We start from the raw sequence: 15,930 nt of genomic DNA, 5'->3' as shown, positions 1-15,930 counted from the left end.
AAAACTCACCCCCACACTTTTCCAAACACATGCTTGAAAGGTAGGACCACCCTTGATGAGAGCTACTACGTCATTATTAGTAAATATATTTGGCTACCAGACCATTAACAACCCAGGGAGCAAAGAAAAGCCTATGGTGATCAGCATCACCACCATGCCTCCTTAGATCTGTGCTCTAATAGGCAGGTTTTGTAAACAAATCTGGACTCAAGAAACTGAGGGTGGCCTAGCAAGGGCTCCTGCTCTAGAACAGGTGGTAGAGTGCAAAGGCTCTAAGACCTAACATACTCGGTTGGCTGTGTGACCCCGGGCAAGTTACTTAACCTCTCTGAGCCCCTCCAGAAAATGAGGCTAACTCCCAGCAACACTGCAGGATTGTATCAAGCCTCAATCTCCTCATCTCTACAGTGGGGATAAAAATCTCAGTCTCGCAGAATTTTGTTAGGCATTAAATGAGAGAATGCATGCAACACATAGCATAGTATTTAGGGGCTCATCAGATGGTAGCTATTTTTATTACAAAAATAGGACATGTGCTCTCACTACAAATGGCTGCTTTCTATATAGAAAAGGTTTATGAGCCGCAGTATGGAAGGAGGGTCCAGGCTCACCGAGAGGCTTCGTTTGCAGAGCATACACACTGTTTATTCTTAACTTGCATGTTTCTGAGGGGTGGTTTGGGAGGAGGGATCTAACTCCCCCAAAGCCCTCCCCCTGTTTGAGCCCCTGCCTCCCCCTAGGGACAAGGGGCACCTATGGGGACAAAGAGCTCTCCTCTTCTCTGTCCTCTGGGGGCAGAGCCAGAAGAGGGGAGTAACAAATGGCCGCACAGAGTTAGGGCACATAAAGTTTCTGTGTGGCTGTGGGGATTACCAGTCTGAGAAAGGCAAAAGTTGCCTCTAAGGAACTGGACACACTGAACGTCCCACCCCGAGGCCAGCGTGCCCCTCTCTTGCTGACTGAGTTCTCCGCCCCCCAAACGCCACCCCCCCCCAGTCTTCTGGGGGAGACAGGAGGGGCTGCGGTGCACCCTCTCCAACACCAAGTGACAGCACCAGGGCAGTTGGCAGAGCCGTGAAAACACCCTGCTTCCCAAACTGGGCAGCGGAGAGGATGGGAAAGCCAGGAAAAAGCTCGAGGATGGAGCGGGTGAACCGCAAGCACCAAGACCCAATCCCCTTGCCCCGAAGAGTCAGGCAGAGGGTGCCGGTGAAGACACCTACCTCTCTGCATGCCCAGCGTGCTGCGGCCCGAGGTGAATTTAGGTCAAAAAGACCAAGCCTAAGAGGTTCCGGCCGAGAGATGGGGGGAGGGAGGGGCGAAAGCAAAGAGCCGGCCGTGGAGAGGCAGCGGTCCCCGGCCGCACAGCGGCTGGCCGAGGGTCCTGCCGCCTGGTGTCCATCCCCGCAGGGCCTGGGTTTGCCCCCAAGACCAGCGAGCGGGGTGCGTAGGTGGGGTGCTCCCAGTCCGCGGGCCCTCTCCTCCCCTGCGCGCTCCAGTTTTCCCCACCTGTCAAACACGAGGCGTGGGCCTAGGCCGCCTCCAAGATTGCAGGCTGCCCCGGCCCCCGGTGACCTCGGTTCCAAACTCTGCGGCCGCCCCTGCCACCCCGGGCCGGGCGCGGCCCAGCCGAGCGGCAACCCCAAGGCCCCGGCACTCCAAGGGTGCGGAGGAAGGGGCGCAGGGGACCTCGTCCCCCACGTGGCGGGGCGTCGGGAGACGCACATGGGGTCCCCTGGGTGGAGGGAGCACCGGGTTGGCCTCAGGGCTTTGTCTGCGATGCCGGCAGTGGTTCCCCGCCCGCAGAGGCCGAGGGCGCTGACGCTGCGGCGGCTGCGTCCTCCGCCCGCGGCCCGGCTCCCACCAGCTCACCTGGGCTCCGCGCCGCCGCCGCCGCCGCCGCCTCCCGCGCTCTGCGTCCCCGGCTCGGCGCGGCGCGGCCCCGCGGGCGGCGAGGGCGGGAGGAGCCGCCCGGTCCGGCTGGGGCGCGGCGCCGCCGCGGGCTGCGCGGGGATTGGCCGCAGCCGCTGGAAACCCCGGCGCGGAGCCGCCCCGCCCGCGTCCGCCGCGCGCGGCCCTCGGCGCGCCCCCGCCGCTCGGCCCCGGGGAGGGCGGGGAGGCGGGAGCCGGCGGAGACCAAAGTACCCGCGAGGCGGAAAGAAAGGAGAAGGAAAAAAGGGGAGGGGACGGGAGGGGAGGGGACGGGAGGGGAGTGCGGCCCCGCGGGGAGGGGGGTGGGGGGAGACTCGCCGCGGCGCCCGGGCGCGGGCGGCTGCGCTGCAACTGGGCGCACCTGCCGGGGATCCCCCCGCGGCGGCCGCGCCACCCTCGGTGGATTTAGCTTAATTTAGCCAAAGGCGGGGACTGCAGGGCGGCGGCTGAGTCGCGGAAAGTTCCCCCGAGGCAGCGGCACACCCACTCGGGGAAACCCCCTTCCGCCCCCGCGCTGACGCCCAACCGCTGACCACTGCTTAGGGCCCGCAGTAGATGCCGGAGGACCGTGTACCTGCCCCATCCCCATTCCACCTGATCGTACCTAACGACACGAAACCCAAGAAGTCAGGCTTTCCCCGAAGACTGCTTAGATGCTTTGTGCGAACATTGTACCCCTTTGGGTGCCCTACTTTGCGGGAGTCTAACTTAAGTGTATGGATGGTCTCCAGCTGGGTAACAGCGCTGCAGGGGGAGTGGGGGAGAGAAGACCTACATCAAGGGCTGCCTGACCTGCCGGCTTTAGGTGGCTGCGAAACCCAGTCTTGAACCGGCAGTTACCCAGGGACTGTCTCGCTGACCCTGCCAAGCAGCCAAAAGGGAATCAAGAGTGGAGAAGGGAGTCAAGGGCCACATTAACTAAAGGTTCAAAGCCCTCCTATCAACTGGGTGGATTTTCAGTGCCCTTCTGTTTAGCTCCTTCCAGGCTGCGGGGGCGCTCACAAACAATCCAGAGAGTTCCAATTAGGATGAGCACCCCGTCCTGATGTTATTCAACATGCAAGCATTTGTTGGGAATAGTGAAAACCTGGGAACACCTACTAAATGATCATCAGGGGAACGGATAAATGAAACGTGTTGTAGTCATTTGATGAATGTTGTCAAATTTTTTGCCTTTTATTTATAAATGGATTTGAAGCAAATGGCAAAATGTTAAGTCAATTTTGAATGGTGGATGCTTAGTTCGATATTTTTCTGTTTTCTCCCCAGAAATGTGTACTGGGGCTGATGGGGTATTTTGAACATTTCTGACTCTATGACAGGGATCAGCAAACTTCTGTAAATGACCATATAGTAAATATTTTAGGGTTTGCGGGCATATGATGTCTGTTGCAGCTACTCTCTGCCATTCTACCAGCCACAAACAAAAGTAGATGAATGGGCATGGCTGTGTTCCAATAAAACTTTATTTACAACACTAAAAGTTGAATTTCATATAATTTTCACGTGTCCCAAAATACTGTTTTCATTTTTCTTCAACCGTTCAAAATGTATAAACTATTAACTAGAAAGCCATATAAAAACAGGTGGCATGCCAGATTCCGCCCATTTGACAACCCATGCTTTACTAAAGAAACCAAACAGATATTGGTTGATGTATTTTCCTGTGACTTGTTAAAATATACAACTCCATATGTTTATATCATATTACTAAATTGCCTCTGTTTTATTAGAACACTAGCGAACAGGCAGGAACACAGATATAAGTACAGCTGTGTAAAGTTAGAAGCCAACTATGTGAGAATGGTAAGAAAGTACCCATTCAAATCCCAACTCTAGCTCATGATCGACTTCTTTCTGGAAGAATTTCCTGAAATGCTATGACCCAGGCCCTCTTTGCCCTCTCTCATCTCCTGTAACAAGGCCATACCATTTATCTGATGCTCAGCCACTGTGACTTCCTTATTCTTGACTCTTCACTCATGCATTCTGACTTTCCCAGAGCTACAAATTCCTGTAGTAAAGCACCACATCTGAAGCGTTTGTTTACCTTCCACACTGTGTGAAAGCAGTGACTGTGGAGTCAGACAGGCCTAGTTCAAATCTCAACTTCACTAGTGTGGGGACAGAGCCCCAGAAAGCAGTTTCCAGGCTCTCGGCCTCACACAGAAAGGTGCCGGCTCAGGTAGTAAATGGCCATCAACTGTGATTGGATGGCCATCAGCTGTGGCTAGTTGGCCGTCAGCTGTAACCAGTGAGCCATTGGGCACTAGTATAACTGCCATGGCTATGCTAGCAGAAAGATGGGGGCTAGCAAGAGCAGATTGCAGAGCGGTGGATGCCGCCAGCGAGAATATAATGGTATGACTCCCCTATCTATGGCTCCATGGGTGTTCCTGTTTGGCCTCACCATATCCTGAGTTCTTATGTGGGGAGTGGGACTAGAGATCCCAGAAGAGACCCCGCAGGCCGCCCCACACGACAAATGGCAAATGGCGCAGCGAGCAGGGTCTCCCACATGACAACTAGTTACCAGCCCTGTGGCCCTGGACAGTGACTTTGGTTTCATCAGCTGTCCGATAGGGATAATAAACCTAGCTCACAGGCTCAGCTTGAGGTTTACATACAATTGTGTGCGAAGATAATAGCTCAGTGCCTGGCACATAAGTGCTCACAGGTGCTATTAATATACTTAGCACAAAGCTAAAAACTCCATCAACGATGTGCCTTTCTTATTAAAGTGAATTAGAACAAAGCAGAGAACATCACAATTGCCTTTCATTGATATTCCGCCCTTCTTGTGATACGAATCATCCCACTCAAAGAGACCATTTTCTTCTTAGAGATATGGAAATAAGAATTGGTTTTGCTTTTTGAGGTTTCTCCCCCAAGAATATCAGCAAAACTTATTCAAGGCAAACAGATTTTGTTGTGCCAACACAGATTGCCAAGAAAATAAGTAAACAAAGCATCTGAGTCTTTTTAAGAAAACTTGGACAGTACAGGGAACGGACTGAAAAGACAAAGATTTTAAAATTCTCTCAGCCATTAGGACAGCATCCTAAGCTCCTGCCAAGGCTTTGTCTTCTCCTGTCTGAACTGTTCTGTGTTCCACCCAAGTTGTTCACTGAAAGGTTCCACCCCCCAAACCTTGAAGATCCAGGTAGAAATGTCAGGATTAATCACACTGTGTACTTTAGTTGTTGAGTTCTTTCCCATTCAACAGAACAGTAGGAAAATTCTGGGGGGAAAATAGACCCTGAGCAGTTTCCATTCAGCAGGCAGTGAATATGTTTGTTAGCCCCCCAAATTAACAACAAACAGTATGAAAGGGGAAGTCAGGGGCTGGGGCAGAGACGAAGTTCCTTTGTCTTAGATGTACCATAAGAACAGAATCAGCGGAACCACTCAAAAACATAAGGACAAAATTTGAAACACTGAACCAGTAGAAGTAGTCAAGGTATGTAGGTGAACACAAAAGCAGTCTGGTGATGAGAAAGGAGGTCGGGCAGCCTGTCACACGGGGAAAGAATCCTGACTGGTCCTTACTGGTGGGCGCTGGGGCAGGCCAAATCTCTGGGGCTCAGCTTCTTTTTTATCTGTAAAATGGTATTTAGCTTACAAGCATTGGAGACAGTATGTGGAAAGGTTCCTAGCACTGTGTCTGGCCAATATTGGGCACTAGATAATGCACAAATGACAACTGAGATGATCAATTATGTGTTCCACAAACTGGAAAAAAAAATTCACAATAACAGTGCAGTACTTCTCAAAACTCGGAGAACAGGTAGCTCTAGGATAATGCACCAATTACTAGGTTGGATTCCCAGCTCTGCAACCTCAACCTACTCGCTATGTGACTTTGGGGGGAGCAAATCACTTAACCTTCTTATTCCTGTTTCTACATCTGTTAAATGGGATTAATGCTTATTGCCTATCTCTCAGGATTGTAATGAAGATTAAATGTACGTAAATAACTTACAACAGGGCACGCTGTGTTATTTGTTCCCACCTGCCCCAGGGCTGGAAAAACATTCAACACCAAATCTTCTAGGTAGAGTTCCCACCGTGCCAAGCCACTGGCTCAGGTCACCATAACTTTCTTCTCTTCCCCTTTAACAATGTACCCTAAGATCTCAAGTATAGACACAAATGCCCACTGGCTATTTAGCTGCAATTCTTTCACTAAACCCTTTCCCTGTTTAACCAAATCATCAATTTTTACACCCCTACATTAAACCACCCATAATTGTACCAGTCTGACTCTCCCTTCCCCCACCAAATGCTCCACCAGGAAAAAAGCCAATTATCTGTAACCCAGACAGTTCTGAGTTTGGGGATCACTCTGATGTTTCAAATTTGCCATTTAACCCACGATTCCTTCCAGGAAGAGATGGGTCCCAGACAACAAATCTGTCACAGGTAGCAGGTAGCCACAGATTTTTTATTAGCTTTGGATTCAGTCCTTCCAGGGTAAGCTGAGGGCTGGCTTCACAGGTGTGCAACCGGCATTTACACAGGGCTCTAGGCTTAGAAGGGCCCCCTACCTGGTGTAAGGCTCTGCTTAATATATAGGCCTTGTATTTGCACTTTGCACTTGTCCTACAAATGATGTAGCCAGGTTTGACGACTTCTGGTTTTTAATGTTGATACCTGAGGGGTCAGCTGAGCAACCTTGCCCCATCTCCTGGACCTTCTTACACTGAGGCAGAGTGATTAAGATCACTTCTTAGATTCAGAAGGATCTTCGTTTAAATACATTGACCAAAAATGACATCAGATAAAATAATGTATTTGGAAGAATAAAAAGAAACTGATATTGTGGCAACTTCCTGGGAGGAAGAATTATTTGTTTACTATACAGCCTTTAAAAACATTTAATTTTTACCCTCTACATATATAACCTTTCAAAGAAATTTTAGGAAAAATTTTTAAACATCAACATACCAATTAGTGTCTCTATCTCTACCTTGAATCCCTCGTTTCCAGAGCAGCTGTCTTGGCTAGCAAACGCACCCTAATGAGTGGGAGTTGTTTAACACTGTTTCAAAGAGCTTTGGAGATAAATGATTTTTCATCAGGTTTGAATTTAACAAAGAGCCAATGATAGAAGCTGCAAAATTTGGTTGATGTATTGTCACTGTTTTGGGATTTTTCCATGAACAATCAAGGATAATGTTAAGTTCTTGAACAAAGCAATAACCAGCTTCTGCTTAATTGCAGCGCTGAGATATGTCAATTATATACACTGTTTATTTGAGTGATGGCATCCATACACCTCTGAGCTTCAGATGCTTTAATTTATAATCACCTTATTCATGATGAATTTCTAGACTTAAGGTATCATCATCCCCCATTTATATTGTTAAATATAGAAAAAAATATACCCATGCAGAAGATACAAGAAAGCTAACACCCCAAAAGTCACTGAAATACGCTTTCTGTCATTGATTCAAAAACCATGAACAGAGCTTTTTCTTTTAACTCCACTCAGGGATCAACATGTACTCACGCGCACGCACGGGTCCACGACAAGCACCATGCAACCCAACAAGGCGGGGATGCTTCCGAAGGAAATTCCAGCCGCAGAGAAACCTGCACTGACCCCTCCACAGATCTACTGCTACCCGAAGGGGTTTTGCCTGAGCACCTGCGTAAACGAATTTACATAATGAAGGAGGGTATGCACAGTTTCTACTAAGATATTGGCAATTTTGCCCAGAAAGAACATAATCTTTAACACTTACACTGAGGGCGGTTTATTAACAAGAAGTTGGTGTCCTTTGCCATCAAAAGGAAAAGGGAGAACAAAACAAATATGTATATTCTAGCAGCAAAATAAGACAAATGAATCAGAATGCAGTTTATTGACCAGACAGACATCAAATACATCATTTATGTGGAAGGAGGGAGTGTAAACAGTCCAAAATCTTATACTCTGCACAGTGGTCCAGCGTCACGTTCTCTCTAGAGATGATTTATCAAGGGCACCCCGTGAGAGGGCAGTTCCTGATGCAGCTGCCGGAAGAGCATTGCACATCGGTTCCTCTCCTGCGTCTTCCCCAGGGTGTGGTAGAGTCTGGCCTGGAAGTAAACGACGTCTCTGATTTGCTCTTTGCAGTCGACCTTTGCAAAATAGTTCTTGGCTTCGTTGAGGTTCTCAATGGCAGCCTCCAGAGCTGATGCAAAGTGGGGGGAAATACCACGTTTTGACTCAACACTTCACATAGAGTTTACAAAACTTGATATCTACTTTTATTGACTTAACATATACCAGACACTTTTATATTCAATTCTATGAGAAGAAAAAAATACACTACAGTAAGGCTTATAAAGGTCTTTAATCCTGATTTCCAGCCCCATGCCTGGTTCTATAGGGTAAATAACCATTCATTTGCCTTCAACCTTTGTACCAAGCATGCACGTGGAAGCGTTTGGAATGCCACGTGAAACTTGAACATAGAATTTCTTCTTCTGGGTCCTACATTTCTAAAGTTTTGTGATAGTATTGCCGAACAACCTTTGTATGGCTTCCTACCTTCCGCTTTCTTTGGTGGATCATAGGAAGCAGCTGAAGCCACCTGGCACTTGGCCACCAAGAACATGGCACGACCTTTGTCCAGGACAGCTCCATCAGCCAAGATGGGCTCAATGGCCATGTGGAGAAGACTTAAGGCCTGTTCTGGGATTCCAAGGATGAGCTGAAAAAGAAACATGGTGGTACTGTACACACCCACACCCACTGCCCAAGACAGGAACGACTTCCTTTCTGGCTCTTTTCTCCTGAAGTGCCATGTCTGGCTTACCTTCTCCCTGATATGCATTCTATTCAATGTACTACACTCTTAGAAAATATAATGTGTGACATCAGACTTCAGACTACAACAGATATAGTAGGGAATAGTTATTCACACTATGGAAAGGTTTCTGTCTTTACAAAAAGATTCAGCACCAAAATCCTTTAGATTGGTGATTCCAAAGGGTCGAACTAGCTGTGTAGAATCACTGGAGGAAGGGAACCCCTAAGAAAATATCTCAAAAGTATATAGTAAAAGAAACAACAGGGGGTGGGGGGTGGGTGATGAGGGTAAAGGGGATCAAATATATGGCGATGGAAGGAGAACTGACTCTGGGTGGTGAACACACAATGGGATTTATAGACGATGTAATACAGAATTGTACACCTGAAATCTATGTAGGTTTACTAACAATTGTCACCCCAATAAATTTAATAAAAAAGAAGAAAAAAAAAAGAAACAACAGGGAATTAAATTGGTACACTAGAAAATATCGATTTAACACGCAAGAAAGCAGTAATGGAGGAACTAAGGGAAAAAACGATGTAAGACATATAGAAAAAAATAACAAAATAGAATAAGTCCTTTCTTATCCATAATTACATTAAATGCAAATAGATTAAACTTTCCAAATAAAAGACAGAGATTGGCAGAATAGATTTAAAAAATTATCTAACTATACGCTATCTACAAGAGACTCACTTTGTTTTTTATACTCTTAATTAATTTATTTTTTAATTTATTGGGGTGACATTTGTTAGTAAAATTATATAGATTTCAGGTGTACAATTCTGTATTACATCATCTATAAATCCCATTGTATGTTCACCACCCAGAGTCAGTTCTCCTTCCATCACCATATATTTGATCCCCCTTACCCTCATCTTCCACCCCCCACCTCCCCCAAGAGACTCACTTTAGATTAAAAGACACAAACAGGCTGAAAGTAAAAGGATAGAAAAAGATACTCCACGCAAACAGTAACCAAAAGAGAGCTGGAGTGACTACACTAATATCAGACAAAATAGACTTTAAGTTAAAAACTGTTACAAGAGACAAAGAAGGACACTATTGCTGATAAAAGGGTCAGTTCATTAAGAAGGGACAATTATAAATATAAGAAGTAAAAACTGACTGAAGAGACAAATAAGAGTCCAGCAAATGACAGTTTGAGAGTATGATACTCTATTTTCAATAATGGATAGAATGAGCAAGGAAATAAAAGACTTGAACAACACTAGAAACCAACTAGCCCTAATAGTCATCTATAGAGCACTCCACCCAACAATAACACAAAACACATTCTTCTCAAGTGAACGTGGAACATATTCCAGGACAGATTACATGTTAGGCTACAAAGCAATACTCAATAAATTTAAAATGACTGAAATCACATAATGTATCTTCTCTGACCACATGGAATGAAATAAGAAGTCAGTAACAGAAAGGAATCCAGGAAATTCATAAATATATGGAAATTAACCAATACAACCTTAAATAACCAATGGGTCAAAGAAGAAATCACAAGAGAAATTAGAAAATACTTTTAGATTAACAAAAACACAACATACCAAAACCTACAGGATGCAGTAAAAGAAATTTAAAGCTGTAGAAGGCATACACCTAAAAAGAAAGATCTCAAAATCAGTAAGCTAAACTTCGACCAATCTAGGAAAAGAAAAACCCAAAGCTAACAGAGGCAAAGAAATAATAAAGATCAGAATGAAGATAAACAAAACAGAGAGTAGAAAAATAGTGAGAACCAATGAAACTGAAAGTTGGTTCACTGAAAAGACCAAGAAAATAAACGTTTAGCTATACTGACCAAGAAAAAAATAAGATCCAAATGACTAAAATCAGGAATGGAAGTGGGACTTAACAATCTTATAGAAGTAAAAAGGATTAGATAAGCATACTATGAACAATTGTATGCCAACAGATTAGATCAATTATATGAACAAATTTCTAGAAAGACACAGATTACCAAAACAGACTCAAGAAGAAACAGAGTATCTGTAGAGACCTATAAATCAAGAGATTGAATCAGTAACCAAAAAAAAATTCCAACAAAGAAAAGCCCAGGATTAGATGGCTTCACAGGTGAATTTTACAAAATGTTTAAAGAATTAGCATCAATCCTTCTCAAATTATTTCAAAAAATAGAAGAGGCCAGTATTTGTGAGGTCATTATTACCCTAATACCAAAGCAAAATAAAGCTATCATAAGAAAACTACAGACCAATATCCTTTATGAATATAGAAGCAAAAATCTTCAACAAACACTAGCAAACCAAATCCAGCAGCATATTAAAAGGATCATACACCAAGACCAAGTGGGATTTATCCCAGCATTGCAAGTGCAATATACAAAAATCAATCAAGTTAAACAGAATTATCATGTTAGTAATTCCATTCCTAAGTGTATCCAAGAGAAATGAAAACAGATATTCATACAAAGAGTTGCACTTCAATGAACCGCTATTCATAACAGATGGAAACAACCCAATTGTCCATCAATCAATGAATGGATAAATTAAATGGGTATACATCATGGAGTATTATTCAGTCATTAAAATGAATGAAATACAGACACACGCTACAACATGAATGAACCCTGAAAACATTACACTAAGTGAAGAAGTCAGACACAAAAGGCCAGGTATTGTATGATTCCATTATATGAAATGTCCAGAATAGGGAAACCCATAGAGACAGAAAGTAGATTGGTGGTTGCCAGGGGCTGGAAGGAGGGGGATTGGGGAGGGACTGATTAATGGACATAGGGCCTTCTTTTGGTGTGATAAAAATATTCTGGAATTAGACAGTGTAATGGTTACAAAACACTGCAGATATTGTAAATTAGTCTATATTTATAGCTAATGTAGGTATGATATAGATGTTCTAAAATCCACTGAATTACATACTTTAAAATGGTTAAAATGGTAAATTTTATGTTATGTAAATTTTATCTTAATTAAGAAAAAGAAAGAATTATTGGGGAAGCCACTAAGGAAAACAGATTTCTAGGTTCCACCCCTAGAGTTCTGACTCAGTAGTTTCAAGGTAAGGCCAGGTAAATATTTTTTAAATTTCCCAATAATTCTGATGCACGGTTAGTTTGGGGAACCTCTGCTTTAGTTAGTCAATTCCTGCAGTGAGTTCAAAAGGCATTCATTCAGTAAATATTAAAAGCCTATTATATGCAGGTCCTACTAGGTACCATGGGATACAGTAGGGAAAAAAACAAGAGTCCCTTCTCTCATGACCTTTCGCTTCTACAGAGGGAGATAGAAAACAGACATAAAACAATTTAATTTTCAAAATCTTCTAGTGAACATATGACTTCCTCATTTCTTTCTTCTATTCACCCCCTTGTTAAATGCAACACGGCTCTGGGCCAGCTAATCATCACTACGATGCAAGTAGCCCCCAGGAAGAGGCAAGTCTTCCTTACAACACGCAGCCTGGTGAAGCCAGTGCCATTGGGAGGTGTCAGCCTGTCACCACATTCACAACTCCAGACTTCTGTGGACAGTTTGCCATGGAGACCACATTCCCAGACTTCAACATTGAGAAGTGAAAGCGCATTATCGTCCTTTTCAAAACCAAAACGTAGTAACAGACTTGCCAGTTCTTGACTACAAATATGTACTATAAAAACAGAGATCAGCTTACCTGGGCAAAAGCCAAGTTCAGCACTGTTTCGGAGGCCAAGTACTGCAGCCGGTACTCCTTGGAGAGGGCCAGAGCCTGCAGGAGAACGGGCAGCGCGATGGTGGGGGAGGAAGACCGCCGGTACAGCTCTGCCACGGACAGCAGGACACTGCCCGAAAGAGGAAGACACAGGATGAGAGGATCCACCACAAAGCACGTCGGTAGGTGAGATGAGGAGACACCTCCCTTACCTGATCACCATTTCTGTGTTCCTGATTTTCTGACAATGAATCAACAATTTTTGTAAAAGCTTGTGTGCCTCTGACATTTGGTTCTGAGCTTGTAGCACAATTGCTTTTCTGACAGAGAAACAAAGTAAATGTAAGTGGTTATGCTGAGGTTTTGCAAGGGTTATAAGTATAGTCACTGTTAAGATTAGAATCCCTATTTCCTCAATTAGACTGTAATTAGACCCCCAAAGGGAAGAACTGTGCCTGACAGGATTTTTGTTAAAAGAGGGAAAATTTTTTTTTGTTAAATACACACACACACACACACACACAGTCTGGAACTATAGATATCAGAATGTTAATGATTATCTCTGGGTGGTATTTATTTTCTCCATTTGCTTATCTGTATTTTCTCATTTCCTGTAATAAATACATGGCTATTATAATGAATCAATCCATACAAAACAAGTTAGAATACAGCCATCTGAGAATGTCTGGGTTGGAGCTTTCCAAGTTTCTTACCTATATACACCCTCTACGCTGTTGAGAGCTGTGATTCCTGTAACGAGTGAATCAGCCAAATGATATTTGCCATCATTCATTGCTCTGTCAAACTGTATTTTTTGATCACATAGCATCCATAACTAATAAGAAAAAAACACAATTAGGGACAAAATGGCAAGTGTTCACCTCATTATTCAACAGAGAAAAAACATACTCTGGCTTGCTAAGCAAGTATCTTTACAATTCACACAGATTCCTTTTTGTTTGCAATTTTAAAAATATTTTTAAATATTTCAAGTATGTGAAAAAGTACTAAGAATAAAATAACAAACACATGTATGCCAATCATCAACCGTCAAATCACATTTTGCTTTATCTGCTTCAGATACTACTTAACGTACTATTGGGAGTTCTTTACAAATTTCATTCCCCTCTCTTTTTCCAAAGCACGCTCTTGATTTGGTATTTATCATTCATGTTCTTATACTTTGACAACATATACACTTAGCCTTAAACAATATACCATATGATCCCGTATGCTTTTCAATTTTGTATAAATAAATAATATACTGTAGGCAGCCGCTGACAACTTGCTTTGAAGCTCAACGTTATTTTGGGGACGTACACATGTTAATAGAAGAACTTCTACTTCACTCCTTTTCACTGATGAATGGCTTTCAGTTATATTAATATGCGACTGCTTTTCTAGTGTGCTGATGGGCATAGAGATAGTACAGGTTTTTCACTCTTCTGAATAGTGCTGCAATACACATTTTCGTACACCTCTCCGTGTGCAAGAGTCTATCTCGAGCGTACAGCAAGCAGTGGAAATGCTGGGCTGTAGGACAGACACTTCACTTAACATAGTGCCCATTTGCTCTTCAAATGTGCCAGTTTACACTCCCACCAGTAGTGTAATGACATTACTCGTTGCTCCACCACCTCACCAAGTATTGTTAGATTCTTCACTTGTGGCCAATCTGATGGGTATAAAATATCTCATTATTGTTTTCATTTGTATTTCCCCGACCACCAACCAGGCTAAGTATCTTGTTACATATTTATCAGCCATACATGTTTTTTTCTGTAAACTGTGAATTGTCTTTTTTTTTTTTTTTACTGTGCACCATCTGAAACAATGGCTAGAACTATAACCCAAACTATTGCATTGCAATAGCACCACCACAGAGCGACACTTCATCCTTGGGTGCTATCTGCCACCCTATTTGCATACTGCCTTTCGCTCTGGGTACTCTGAATTCAGATCCCAGCATAGTTCACATGCAGATGGGCATTCACGTCGTATCTAATGAGTGGGAGACAACAACCCACGTGAATGGCAGCCCTAGGAGATGCCAGGCCAAGGTCTCTTATGATTTCAAATTCCCTAACCCACTGAAGACTAAACTTGGTAAGGGGAGGAAGGGAAAAAGGCCCCTTGCAACAGTTTTCTCAACCCCATCAGAGATAAAAAACCATTGCAATCAGGAACAGAGGGCCTAGGACTCCTTTATAAAGTTCATTCCTTCTGGGTACATGTTCCCAAAAGGTCATTCCGTTTGGGGAGGAAAAGATTAGAGTTGCCAAGTATGAGACAAAATAACAAAACTGAGACCTTATTCTCCAGCTATCAGAACAGACACTGATGATTTCTTACTCCCACACTTAGAGATACAAGGAATACTAACTTAGAATTACTAAGATGGGAAGAAAAAAAGTACCCTACTTGAAATCTTTTCTCAGAGTTTATTTCTCAGCCTTTCAGAAGACAGCTTACAATAAAAAGTCTTTTCAGAAATAAATCCATTGCCACGCAAGACAGGTTACCTGGGCATGCTGACTATTGGGTGGGAATCGCTCCCTCAGGTGCTTCAGCACTTCTGAAGCTGCAGCGAAACAGCCCTAAACAGAAAGATGCGATGTGATGAGCACACTTGGGTTGAAACCACACCTGCCGCACCCCGTGCAGGATGCAGCTACGACTCATCCGTTCTTGGAGCAGAACCTGGAAGACACTAGCCAGAGACTGTCAAGTATCAAAGGGCTTTTTTTTTAGGTTCTAATACATTTTATTTGTTAAGTTACTCATGTAATACGTGTTCACTCTAGGAAAAAACCTCATAAAATACACGTAAACAAGAAAGAGACAAATTACTTTCAACCTCACCAAAAAAAGTCATAGTTGATGTTTTGGTACATATCCTTCTAGACCTCTTTTATGAACATAAATATAAAACAAATAGATATTCCAAAAGTAGATATACGTACAACTTTTGTAAATTGCCTATAACACTGTTTACCACATGGTAAGCACTCAATAGTTTCTCAATGAAAGAAATCTTTCCAGTGTCAGTAAATACAAATCTATATCATATTTATTAGGTAAATAAATTATGGCATACCAAAATAATCTCATAGTTTGGGATATTTTGGTTGTGTCCGATTTTTTTCATTTTAAAAAATGCTACAATGACTATCTTGGTGCATATATCTTTGCACAGTTGTCCAATTGTTTCCTTAGGATAAAAACTTAGAAGTTGAATTGCTAAGCAAAATGACAGGCACTTGTAAGTGCTTTGATACATATTACTAATTACTCTCCAGAAATGTACTAAGCACTTTCACATCAGCACTCAATGCTTTCTCTCCCCAATACTCAAGCATCTTGGCCTGTTTGGTGAAACTGATATTTCACTGTATTAATTTGAATTTTTTCATCACCAAATTAAATTTTTTTTCATGGTTTTTTTTTGGCCATTTATGCTTTTTCTGTGAATGCATGTTGATGTCTTTTTAACACTCTTATATTGTTG

The 15,930-nt window shown here is 43.3% G+C and overlaps 2 protein-coding genes across 6 annotated transcripts in view; both read right to left on the bottom strand.

Annotated features, from left to right (window-relative positions):
* Positions 1 to 1,973, bottom strand: part of CAMKK2 (calcium/calmodulin dependent protein kinase kinase 2) — a 46,986-nt gene extending 45,013 nt beyond the window's left edge. For 4 of the 5 annotated variants that reach the window (XM_081036757.1, XM_081036754.1, XM_081036755.1 and 1 more), the window contains exon 1: positions 1,873 to 1,973. Coding sequence is in view for 1 of the 5 variants with exons in the window: in XM_081036753.1 (XP_080892879.1) it covers positions 1,224 to 1,233 (10 nt within the window). In the remaining 4 variants the exon portion in view is untranslated. Of the gene's footprint in view, positions 1 to 1,223; positions 1,278 to 1,872 lie in introns of those variants that run through there. The other variant, XM_081036753.1, reaches the window with a different exon arrangement.
* Positions 1,974 to 7,667: 5,694 nt separating this feature from the next.
* Positions 7,668 to 15,930, bottom strand: part of ANAPC5 (anaphase promoting complex subunit 5) — a 31,409-nt gene continuing 23,146 nt past the window's right edge. Inside the window, exons 12-17 of the mRNA XM_081036738.1 lie at positions 14,945 to 15,019; positions 13,136 to 13,257; positions 12,635 to 12,742; positions 12,405 to 12,552; positions 8,471 to 8,633; positions 7,668 to 8,111 (exon numbers count right to left, since the gene is read on the bottom strand). Coding sequence (XP_080892864.1) covers positions 7,900 to 8,111; positions 8,471 to 8,633; positions 12,405 to 12,552; positions 12,635 to 12,742; positions 13,136 to 13,257; positions 14,945 to 15,019 — 828 coding nt within the window. The 3' untranslated portion in view covers positions 7,668 to 7,899. The remainder of the gene's footprint in view (positions 8,112 to 8,470; positions 8,634 to 12,404; positions 12,553 to 12,634; positions 12,743 to 13,135; positions 13,258 to 14,944; positions 15,020 to 15,930) is intronic.

The sequence above is a fragment of the Rhinolophus hipposideros genome, assembly GCF_964194185.1.
Source record: "Rhinolophus hipposideros genome assembly, chromosome: 24".
NCBI classification, from domain to species: Eukaryota; Metazoa; Chordata; class Mammalia; order Chiroptera; family Rhinolophidae; genus Rhinolophus; species Rhinolophus hipposideros.
The sequence above is the reverse complement of the archived record's forward strand: the minus strand, read 5'-3'. Positions and strand labels throughout refer to the sequence as shown.